Below are 13,085 nucleotides of genomic sequence, written 5' to 3'. Positions count from 1 at the left end.
CCAACAGAAGTTTGGAGTAGTCCTGAAACAGTGCTTCACCCTGACAAAATGCAAACAAGGCTTTTGAAACTAAGAGTTCTCACTAGTACAATGCTATAATATTAAAAATTGAGGTTAAACTAAAGATCGGTTAAAGCCTCTCTCAAATGTTTTAATATCTAAATCAGTTTAATTATGCTTTTTTGGTAAATTATTTCATTTTAACTTTCTTATCTTTCATTATTTTCATGGATGGTGACATAACAAACGAGATTACCCCAGATCTCTGTTTGTAGTACTATTGCCTGAGTGACTGGGGGGCTGTTTTGCCCCTGAATGGAATGGGTGAGCCATCTCCCCATCCTTACCTTGACATCTCCCTGCCTCCACCCCCCAGTTTAACGAGTGGTTTATAGATGAATGGTAAATTGTACAGTATACATGCATGTTTAATATAGAATCTCAACATTATGACTACATATAAGTTCAGTACTTCAACGAAGAGACTATATTGCCCACATGCTTCAAATTATTTTTCTAATCTATCTTAAAGCCTATTCTAAGATCACATTTTTCTTATAAACTCTTCTATTAAAACACTGATTGGCAAGACAAAGGTCATAATTTTCTTCTCTCCTGACTGCAAACAGGTATTTTATTTAAATTCTATTATAGAAACATAAATGAAAGAGACATTTTTCACTACTGACTTTTCTTTGCAAGCATTTCTTATACTACCTTTTGACTACCAACTGACTAGAGTCTTAGTCATCTTAGTTATATATGCTAGTAAGAGGATGACAGCTACTGAGATTTAGTTTTTCATCATCCACATCAGCATATTTTAATATGCTGTGTTACGTTTTAGTTCTATTTAATTCTATGTAGACTTTAATTCTGCTCATTTAAAAGTTGAGTTTTGTTTAAAGTTTAACCAAAGTATACAAGAAGTACAATAATATTACCCAACCACCTCCATTGGAGAGAGGGTTTACTTTTTCATCCCAGTTGTTTGAGCCTGAAAAGGTTCCACTCCTGCCTGTACTGAAAAAAGTAATCTTTGGTCCTTGCAGGTTACCAAAAAGAAATATATGTGAGTTTTTCTGCAACTTACAAAGTATTACTGAAAACAACTTTTCACAAATGCTTGGAACTTAATAGTTTTGTATGTTTAATAATTATGCTTAAGCTAGGAGAGCGCAATGGTAATACATCAGTTGTAGTAAGTGTTTTAGCAGCTAAATTGAATCCAGATAACAGAATGGAACAAAGAACACAGCACACACAATATGCTCTTCACACAAAGTGGGAAGCTACTTGCTGGACCAGCTGTAGTTTCTGGTTAGCTTTAGCTAGTATAAAAGCATGCATCACAATTGTCAGAGTTCAAAACAATTAATTTTCTCAGTTAATATACTCAATCTCTATGGACACAGAGATCCAGAAAGCAATGGTAGAGAGTGCAAGAGTGAGAAAGGCAGCAAATAAAAGGCTTTAAATAGCTTCTCCTCTCTCAGTAAATGTTCACTTAAGCTTTCACATTAGGTCAAGCTTCAGCCAGTTGTTTACTTGTTCTCACATTTATTTCCTGCTGGACCCAGATCATTTATGAGATACATCAGAAAAAATGTTGACAGCAAGCTATAACGGCAGATATAGCCAGTATATTCATTGTAATAAAAGTGGAATACTGAATGACTCCTCTTTTAAGAGGAGCAAGATTTTGAACCATATAGCATCTTGGACTCCTCAGAAACAGAAATGTACCATTACAGCTCCTGCTGCTTTTCTTAAAACAAACTACCAAATTTGAATCAAAGCTATGTAACTCAGACTATCCTGTCAATTAACTTTACTTTTGACCAAAAGAACAAGAATGTAACAAAATGAAATTTATCTTGTGATATGTAGAATACTAGACAGAGTTCCTATGTAGATAAAACTGTGTTAAGCTTTAGTATTTATTTTAAATTTCTTATCTGATTTGCATTATCAGCATACTATCCAAACACTTACCACAGCAAAAGGATGCAGTATTTCAAGTTTTCACCTTCCATCTCCACAGAACTGTGGGAACTCTCTCTCTATCCTGAACTTGCAAACCTTACACACCTACCAAAATATTTTGTTTTCCTACCTGATGTACTGGTACATGCTAGGCCTGTTCACCCTACTGTCCTCAGTTACAGCTGAGAAATTTCATAAATTGTTAGTGAACACTAAGTCCATTTCAGTGCAAAGTTAAACAGAAGAACTTAAACAAGTGTCAGTGGTCATTTAAAATTAGTCTTTATCTTGCACCAAAACAGATATGAAGCACTGAAAGAATATCATTACTAGCTGACAGACAGCAAAGGTTAACTTCCAGCTATGACTGACTGAGCAGCTGTAGTCATTTTTCATGTAAAAAACCTTAGACTATTTTACATCACTATTGGCAATCTTTTATTCACCACAGGCTAGAACTAAGTGCAAAATAAATTCATAAAATACCGGTCTGAGGTATTAAAAAGCTGAAACAATCTTAACCAAGCAGCTCAAGCATGACAGAAACAATATTAGAGAAATGTTTTAGTTTTTTGATGGGCATATCAGGCCCAGTCAGCATGGGTTTATGAAAGGCAGGTCCTGCTTGACTAACTTGATCGCCTTCTATGACAAGGTGACCCACTTAGTGGATGAGGGAAAGGCTGTAGATGTTGTTTATCTGGACTTTAGTAAACCCTTTGACACTGTTTCCCACAGCATTCCCCTGGAGAGACTGGCTGCTCATTGCTTGGACAGGCGTACTTTTTGCTGGATAAAAACTGGCTGGATGGCCGGGCCCAAAGAGCTGTGGTGAATGGAGTTACATCCGGCTGGCGGCCGGTCACAAGTGGTGTTCCCCAGCGCTCAATACTGGGGCCAGTTCTCTTTAATATCTTTATCAATGATTTGGATGAGGGGATCAAGCGCACCCTCAGTCACTTTGCAGACAACACCAAGTTGGGAGGAAGTATTGATCTGTTGGAGGGCAGGAAGGCTCTACAGAGGGGTCTGGACAGGCTGGATTGATGAGCCAAGGCCAACTGCATGAGGCTCAACAAGGTCAAGTGCGGGGTCCTGCATTTGGATCACAACAACCCCATGCCATGCTACAGGCTGGGGGAAGAGCGGCTGGAAAGCTGCCTGGTGGAAAAGGACCTGGGGGTGCTGGTCGACAGGTGGCTGAATATGAGCCAGCAGTGTGCCCAGGTGGCCAAGAAGGCCAACAGCATCCTGGCTTGTATCAGGAATACACTGGCCAGAAGGAGTAGAGATGTGATTGTGCCCCTGTACTAGGCACTGGGGAGGCCGCACCTTGAGTGCTGTGTTCAGTTTTGGGCGCCTCCCTACAAGGACATTGAGGTGCTGGACCATGTCCAGAGAAGGGCAACAAAGCTGGTGAAGGGTCCAGAGCAGAAGTCTTATGAGGAACGGCTGAGGGAACTGGAGTTGTTTAGTCTGGAGAAAAGGAAGCTGAAGGGAGACCCTATTGCTCTCTCCAACTACCTGAAAGGAGGTTGTAGTGAGGTGGGCATTGGTCTCTTCCCACGCAACAAGTGATAGGAGGAGAGGAAACAGTCTCAAGTTGCACCAGGGGAGGTTTAGATTGGATATTAGGAAAAATTTCTTCAGCAAAAGGGTTGTCAGGCATTGGAACAGGCTGCCCAGGGAAGCGGTTGAGTTGCCATGCCTGGAGGTATTTAAAAGATGTGTAGATATGGTGCTTAGGGACATGGTTTAGTGGTTGACTTGGCAGTGTTAGGTTTACAGTTGGACTTGATGATCTTAAGGGTCTTTTCCAACCTAAATGATTCTATGATACTGTGTTAAAATAGGTTGCCCCCAAATAAAACAGCAGTTTGGAAATGTCTGAAGAAAGTACAGGAAACCACTTGTAAGTAATTCTGCAGTTATCACATCTTGAAAGACAAATTTGATAGTTGTGGTGGGTTAACCTTGGCTGGCTGCCAGACACCCACCCAGCCACTCTCTCACTGCCCCTCCTCATTGATGGGCTCTGCTTTGGCCAGTGGTGGGCCTGTTTTGAAGCCAGCAAGAACTGGCTCTGTCTTACATGGTGGAGCAGCCCCTGACCTCTTCTCATAGAGAACACCTCCTTGCTACCAAAACCTTCTCATGTAAACTCAATACAATAAAGAATACAATTTTAGCAGATAAACACAAACCAAAAAAGCTCATAGGAAGAATGTGAAGTTACAGAGTCAAACCAAGGAAATTATCAAGTGATGGCACTAGTCAGAATACATTAACAAACCAAACCAAAACTGAACACTTTTCCAAAAATAAATGTTCCAATTTAAACAAGAATTCATGTAAGCACTGTAGGCTATGTTATGCAGAATATTAGAACAAATGACCTCCTTCTGGTGTTGCCTTCTAACCATACAAATATTGTTCCTTTCTTACTCTTTAACACTGCATTACTTTAGAGTAATCTGTCAGCACTTGTCTTGTTTCTTCACCCTGTGTTAAAGACAGGAGAGCCTTGCATGATATGAGGAGGAATCAAAAGCAGTTATATAGTGCAGGCTTTTAATCTCTTAATTGTCTTATCAGCTTAAGAGTGACATCTATTACTGGTATGTTTGAAGACAAGCATTGAAAAGGCAACTGCACTTCCCTAACCTGGCTCTGTCCACAATTTCAGCGGAGAAACTGCTATGGCATTGCAATTAGATGGAAGCAGCTTTGACCATTTAATCACAAGCTGAAGTCGGCACAATATGCACTGCCAGCAGTCGACCTGAACTGCAACCAAATGTGGAGTTCCAAAAATTGTGTTTTATTGGTAAGGCCACTTATCATCAGGCTTAACAGTCAGCTAGTACTCTTTAACACAAAGCTACAGGTAAACACTAAAGTTGCCTTCGTGTCTGAGAAAAAGTCACAGGCATCGCAACAAGAAACCTGAACTCACTGGTATCTTCACATTATGAAATTTTGTAAACTGCAAGTTAAACATGAAGATAAAGAACTTATATTATCAATGAACCTTCCTGACTGTGATCTTCTCTTTAGCAGCAACCTCTATTTTCAAGAAGCCTGGATTAAGAATTCCTTTGATTAACGCCTCTCAGTTACAAGAGCAATGGAAACTACAGTTTCACGGCCCTTCCTCACCCTTGATCTTCCCCTGAAACACTATTGACAGCTGAAAGCAGAAAGGAATATGAGGTACAGGCTTTTAGAATTTATGGATAGCTGAAATAAAAAAAGTTAATGGAAAGGAACAAAAAAGGGATAAATACCTGGGTTTATGTGTTCACTTGCTAGTTCAAGCTCAGAGTGACCACTCCAAGCCTATGTGCGCTTCACTATGCATTACTTCAGAGCTCTCTAATGCTTATTGTCCAGATCTGATTTACAGCAAACACTCAAGATCTACATTAATAGTTCAGCCTCTGCCTTTGGCTATTCCATCACTATGAAAATTTCAGCAAGTATGTTTCAGCATTTAGCATCTGATTTGAGACAGGGAAGGGGTCTTAAGTCACCATCTAAATTGATACCTACAGATAACATCTTCGAGTATCTCCAATGCAAACATTTCTGGAGCCCTTAGCTTTGTCAGCTCCAAATCAATGAACAGAAGTTCTCTTCCACTCCAACTCAGCCAAATTCCAAAAAGGAAAGTTGGAATCCACATGAACAGAGAAAAGACTGGGCCTCGATGGACTAGCTTTGCTATTCTTGAATGTGACACTTCTAAACTTTTCAACCAGAAGCCCAGGAAGAAGACCTAAAAATTTGTATCTTGGTTTCTTGGTTCTATGGAGAAAGGGAATTGAAAGAATCTTCCAGGCTAATGAAGATTTATTATGCAAATAATCTAGTTTTACACAGGTCAATAAGGAAAATGCAAAATGACTAATACTAACAACAAAAAGGCACAGATAGATACTGCCAAGAAATCTTACGATAGTATGGAAAAACAAAGGGGATAGCTGCTGTTACGCCTTGCATATCAAACTAGAAGGGGAAAAACTATGGTGTACACTGCCACTCTGAAAGAATCTTATTTCATACAGTAAGCGCACATGTGTCTGCAATGGAATCTGTGTGGAATTTAACCATGACACAATCCTTTGCTGTGACATGACCACAACTGAAACCTTAACTATTAATAAAGCATACTCCGGAACTCACAGATGTAAAATATTTTCACCTATGCACCGATGAGACTAACAGAAGCCAACGGAAGTGCTTTGTTTGCTGGCACTAGGAAAAGTGGACAGTTAAAGAACTACACATTTTTAAGGTTTGCTAAGCCAAGAAAAGAGGAGCTCAACCTCCCTTCCTATTCAGGAATGCTCTAACTAGCCACACCTTACTATCAAACCTTCACACTCCCCAATCCAATTATAATTTCTACTATATTCAGCTTTGTGCTTTCCACAGGAAAGCTCACCTCATATTGAAAATACTAGGGAGAGACTATATCATACAAAAATACTAGGGAAAGCATAAAAGTTCATCAGAACTAACAGCAGGATACCAAGCCAGACAGGAGAGTCAGTGAGAAAGAACTTCTCTGAAAAACATCAGTATCCTAGATTGCACTTCATGTCAAGTAAACCTAAACAAAACAGTGGCAAACTGCCTGTAAATTAAGTGATATCAGTGTGCTACAATATTGTACTGTCTTGTCTACATTACAACCATCTTTTACTCACAGTTTGTGGGTTGATATCATCTTCTCCCATAGGTTCATCCACAATTTGCTGTCCATTCTGTAAAAAACACACACAGCAAGTTACCAGAAATGCTGAATCCAAGTACAGAAATAAATATATTGCAGATGTGCTTTTATGGCATACTACTCTACAGGATCAAGTGTTCTCTTCTCCATATTCTTTAAAAAAATAATAAATCATTGAAAATAAACACAGAAGACTGCATATTGCTGGCATGTAATGCCACTCTCGCTTTGGTCCTCATGTATTATCAAACTGGATGAAGTCACAGTAACAAGAAAGAACAAAACATCTGGCATTTGAAGCCTTACTCTACACAGCTAGACATTATTTCCACTACTACAACTTCTGCAGAACAGTTAAACCTGATGAAAACTGAACAGCAAAAACCCACAATAAAGAACAGATAATCAGGTTCTAAGAGCAAGACCTTATGCAGCAACAATAAGTCCTTACTCTACCATGACTGCTTCAAGAACATTTATAACTAAAATATAGCCTTATAAAAATTATGAACGCAATGCTAATTTTATTAGCCAGCATTTACTACTTTCTCTACTTGTCTAAGGACCATTTTAAAAAGCCATGCAGGAACAGGCTTTTGAATTTGAGATTTAGCTATACAGATTAAAAAAAAGCTTAAATATCTTGTTGGTCAACAAATGCTTTTTTTTTCTCGTCAGTGATACTATACTTGGAGAATCTCTAAGAGACATTTTTTCCCAGAAAGACACAGAACGACCTTGCTACAAAACTAGTATCAATATTAGCTTATTTGTAAGGAAAAATACCTATTTCCTAACTTATGGTACAGGATATGACCTGGGCCATTAATTCTTAGTTTGCTCCTAAAGTTTAACAGCAATTCAATATGATTTTAGAAACAAATGAAAACCTGTTAAAAATGGTTACATTTTCCATTACCACTGGAGGCAGAATTTAAGTTCATTTGTGCATTGTTTCCCTAGACAACACAATGCCTAATTAATCTTTTTTTTTCCAGAACTTAATTTAGTTAAAACAAAGTTACATGTATGGATGGATACATGTTTTCTAGATGCTGGAAAGGTAATAAAAGCTGCCCAGAGATTCAGAGATTTTAGACTTTAGCTACACCTGCCTTCCCAGAGTTTTTCAGCAGGCTTCTTATGTGGAACCTTCCTAACATTTTTTTTCTAACAACTTCTGATTAATATAGTCTTCCAGTTTGCACATGACTGGAGCAGAATCTTTTATATGAAGTGACATATTAAATCCTAATAACTTATGAATTCTAATTTTGAAATATTCAGATACATTGAAAGTTCAATCTTAGGTGATTACCAGCTCTCTACCAAGTTTTCTCCTGAGCATTTTTTTTTTTTTTGCTAAAAGATGCAGCTGGATAAAGCTAAAGTCCAACAATTATGGATAGCCCAAATATGACACAGGCTTTTTTTTTTTTTTTTTTTTTTTTTAAGGGATCTGGAGGGGAAGAGGGTTCGGCTTCTTACTGTGTCTCCAGTGCAGAGTTCTAGCACATGGTAATTCTGCCATTTTCTCTTCTTAACTGGCCTCAGGAAGATACTAGAGACTTCTAGTACAAGACTAGTCTACTCTAGAAGTCATCTTTCCATGAGGGAGGATTAGTAAGAAATCAGGTTCACATGTTATGAGTTATTACAGAAGCGAATATAATCTTTATGAGCTGTCTCAGTTAACAGTCAGCAGTACACCTTCTAGATGTACGGCTAAGGGTAATTTCATAAGATGATGTTCCAAAAAGTCTAAATTTCCCTCACTGTAGCACCTTTTACTTATAGTGTACAGGCAGTGAATATTGTACTATCCTCCCTTAAGATACATAAAAGTTGAAATTATCAAATAGAAGACCATAAAAATACTAGCTTAGCTAAGTAACAGAAATGAGTGTTTTTAATAAAGCCTGTTTACAAGGAAGCATATTATGTATACATATATCACTATCATCAAGGCCACAAGTCCTTTCCCTTTTCTCAAATCTATGGCATATATTTATATTAAATTAAGATTTGTATTTTAGCTACACATCTCTATATTCTGTTCATGTTAGAAGATAGCTTCCAAAGTATCTCGTCAATAGGAAAAAATGAGACGAGAAACAGTAGAACAAATAAGACAATTGACTTTAGCCGGAAAGGAGGAGTCTATAATGTCCTAACAAGTAATGATGGCTAAACTCTGGGGCCTAAAACAGGGCAATCTGTGTATCAAAGCCATGTGCTTTAAACTGACTCCACATGCAGATTTTCAGAAATAATGATTCCCGCTACAATCATGCCACTGAATAATAATGTACATTAACTGCAGGTTAAAGTAAGATTTTACTACACAGTAAACTTTAAGATTTCATGCTTACTATTTTAAGGCAACTGAAGCATAGTTGAAAGTAGAACACACTATCAGAAGTTTGAGACAAGCCTCTTTTTGAAAACAAAAAAGTGAGGTCAACCTCTGTTTTTAAAAAGGCTCTAATCTCTAACCTCATTGACTTCTTCAACATTTTATCAGTCTACCAGAAAAAAAACACAGCAAACTTTTGCAACACAAACAAACTGTTTTGTACAATCTGGCTTTCCTGTTTAATCCTGTATTGCTTTCAGTTACTTTTCAGTTGAATTCAAGCAATGCATTCCAAACACACTTATTGGAACTAGGAATGAACTCAAGAAATCAGCACGTGTGCCATGTGGTTGTGTCTGAGCCAGATCACTGGATTAGCAAGATCATTTTAAATAGGTCTAGCCAAGCAATGATTATGCTAAAGGAATTACTGGATGGTAGAACCAGTTTTTCTCAGAACAGTCTGAGCCATGTAAGGTAAAGAAGAATATGTATATATGATTTATGGTTTGCTGGTATATGATACTATTAAATGGAAAGCAGCTGTGTATTCAGAAAGTCTACAAAGCGTACTGCCTTTCATCTGAGTTAAAATGTAAAGCCAAAAGGTTCCTATCGGAAGTGGCAATATTTAAACCACTGTGGAGCGAAGAGGTCAGCAACATGCTTAAGAGGTGACCAAATGAAATAGGTTCCATTTTGCTGGGTGTAAACTCACTCTAGTATTTAAGCAGAACCAAGGGCATGCCTCGATAACATAACAGATTGGGACTAGATATAATAGTCTGACGAATACAGAATAAGAGAAGCCTGAATATATCTTTCACATGTACAGATTGGTCTAATTCAAAAGACAGAGACTCTAGACCTTGATTATTCTTCAGCTGCATTCCTCCTGTACTGGGACACTAAGCAAGCAGAAGGGATCAAAGATCTGGTTACTTCCAGTACTCTGGCTCCAAAAAATAGAACATACTTCATATTTTTCATATAGTTCATATAGAGAACTATATGAAAAATAACAGAAAAGGTCCACAGAAAGCTTCTACTTACACCTAAACACATCAGCAATCAATTTACTCCATGAACGGAGGGTGCACATCCGTTATAAAGGTAACCTACAAAGTGCTCTTCCAATCCACTCAAATTCCATTTCCTATTCTGTTTTCCAGTAGAAGCAGTCATGTTAAGTTAGCTACAAATTTCACTCCCAAAAGCTTTTAAACTTGTTGCCACATTTCACTAAATTGGTAGAAATTAATACTTAATTCAGTTGGGTTCCAGCAGTTTTCCTGAAGGCACATGGACAGGAACACAATAGATATCCTATAGGTTCCCTAACTAAGCATGAAGCAGACAAACATCAGGGAATCTGCATCAGGCAGCTGGTACATGCATGTCTCCCATATGAACTGACAGAACCTCTGACACAAAAGTCAATCAACTACAAAACAGGAAATCAACCATCAATATTTCTAGCAATCAAAAATTACAGGTTTAAACCTACTGAACTCTTAGGATATAATCAAGTATTTCATTTTCCTGGCAAAAAAGACAGTTTAAAAAAGGATTATTTTAATTTTTAAAAATTCAGATTATTTCACTTCTTGACCAGTAATGCGCACCTCTACATAACTGCACTGGAAGGGCCCAAAAGGTAGCAAGTAGCGGCGCATATTAAGGTATTGGTATTGAGAAAATATAATCATAGTAAATCCTTTGCAAGACAGGAGTACATCAAGAAATGTAGCCCACATCCCACTCACAATCAACTAACCACTTTTTGTGAAGCAGGGAATATTCTGCACTCTATACACTACAACTATATATTGATCTACAGTCTTAATGTCATTTGTAATTTTTTTTTAAGTTATGGTTCCAACATTTACTGCAAGAGATCCAATTCATCACAGAAGTCTGGCAAAATTGTACTATCTTGGGCAACTGCACAATAAAGCTAATGCTATTCCCATCTATCCTTGTAATTAGCACTGGACCCACACAGGTAATCTTGTAGAATACTCCATCTAGCATCCATAACAGCAATTTGAACTTACCAATTTGGTGCAAATGTCTTATCTGAATAATAATGTCAGGTACACATCATTCCCATCACACAGGTTTTTTTACAGGTATCTAAACCACGTTAATTGAAATATTAAGTGGATAAATCATTATGTTTGCTGTAGTACTAATTTTTTCCTATTTTTCCCATTAGTTTCATCGATAATATTACAGATAGCATACACTTCAAGTTTTTAGATTTAGTTCAGTATCTCCATTCTGACATTCTGTTTGCAAAGAAAGTTCTGCTAATTTGGACATACCGTGCTGAACTTAATGTTCTTTCCCACAGTTTAATAGATATTTTTTTTTATTTCTGAAGGACATAAGTTAGTCCTCAAAATTTCTTTGACATTAGACACCACCAAATATCTTCTTCCACCCCCAAAACATCTCTGCTTTGCGTTTAGACTATTGCTAGAATATTTTGGGATATTTAAGTAGCCTCTCTGCCAAATATTTAAACTTTTTTACCCAACTATGTTTGTCGAGTATTTTGAAACCCCTTATGAATTTAATACCAGTTATAGTTTTTGGTATAATTCTTCCACCATTAACCTCAACATTTCTTAATTATTAATATTGGGCTTGAGTATGTAAGTTAGCAACCAGTCTTTATACTATTAACAGAGTTCAGTATATTATATAACTAATGACTTTTCCATGTAATTGGTGCCTTTTAGTAGAACCATACCCTCCAATTAAGATATAATAATAAAAGTGTTATATTCTTAGACTTAACAATTGGACAAATCAAGAATTATGAACTGCATATCAGTGCAGGTGTTTGGGTTTGCGTGGCAAGGTTTTGGTAGTGGGGAGGCTACAGGGCTGGCTTCTATGAGAAGTTGCCAGATGCTTCCCCTGTGTCCGACAGAGCCAATGCCAGCCGGCTCCAAGATGGACCCGCCGCTGGCCAAGGCCGAGCCCATCAGTGACAGTGGTAGCGCCTCTGGGATAACTTATTTAAAAAGGGGGAAAAAAAACCACCTTGGGGCAGCTTTTGCAGCCGGAGAGAGAAGTGAGAATATTTGATGGGAACAACTTTGCAAACATCCAGGTCAGTGCAGAAGGAGGGGCAGGAGGTGCTCCAGGCACTAGAGCAGAGATTCCCCTGCAGCCCCTGGAGAAGACCATGGTGAGGCAGGCTGTCCCCCTGCAGTCCACAGAGGAAGGATGAGGGGGTGTAGAGATTCCACCTGCAGCCCGTGGAGGACCCCACGCTGGAGCAGGTGCATGCACCCAAAGGAGGCTGCGACCCCGTGGGAAGCCCACGCTGGAGCAAGCTCCTGGCAGGACCTGTGGACCCGTGGAGAGAGGAGCCCACGCCAGAGCAGGATTGCTGGCAGGACTTGTGACCCCGCGGAAGGGACCCACGCTGGAGCAGTTCATGAAGAACTGCAGCCCGTGGGAAGGACTCACATTGGAGAAGTTTGCAGAGGACTGTCTCCCATGGGAGGGACCCCACGCTGGAGCAGGGGCAGAGTGTGAGGAGTCCTCCCCCTGAGGGGGAAGGAACAGCAGAGACAACGTGTGATGAACTGACCACAACCTCCACTGCCCATCCCCCTGTGCCACTGAGGGGGGAATAGGTAGAGAATTCGAAAGTAAAGTTGAGCCTGGGAAGAAGGGAGGGGCGGGGGGAGGTGTTTTAAGATTTGGTTTTATTTCTTATTGCTCTACTCTGTTTTGTTTGGTAATTAGACTTTTTTCTAAGTCCAGTCTGTTTTGCCCATGACAGTGACTGACGAGCTATCTCTCCCTGCCCTTATCTCAACCCAGGAGCCTTTAGTTACATTTTCTCTCCCCTGTCCAGCTGAGGAGGGCAGTGACAGAGCAGCTTTGGGGGGCACCTGGCCTCCAGCCCAGGTAACCCACCACAGCAGGATGATGTTTTGAGTACACAAATAAGCAGACAAGACAAGATGACACCACACCATT

General features: G+C 39.0%; 1 protein-coding gene across 2 annotated transcripts in view; it reads right to left on the bottom strand.

The window, feature by feature from the left end:
- RPS6KA3 (ribosomal protein S6 kinase A3) overlaps window positions 1-13,085 on the bottom strand; it is an 84,102-nt gene that overhangs the window by 62,189 nt on the left and 8,828 nt on the right. For both annotated transcript variants that reach the window (XM_075775060.1, XM_075775070.1), the window contains exon 2: window positions 6,699-6,755. In XM_075775060.1, coding sequence (XP_075631175.1) covers window positions 6,699-6,755 — 57 coding nt within the window. The remainder of the gene's footprint in view (window positions 1-6,698; window positions 6,756-13,085) is intronic.

Source organism: Balearica regulorum, chromosome 1 (assembly GCF_011004875.1).
Source record: "Balearica regulorum gibbericeps isolate bBalReg1 chromosome 1, bBalReg1.pri, whole genome shotgun sequence".
NCBI lineage: Eukaryota > Metazoa > Chordata > Aves > Gruiformes > Gruidae > Balearica > Balearica regulorum.
Note: the sequence above shows the minus strand (reverse complement) of the source record. Positions and strands in the feature narration are given on the sequence as shown.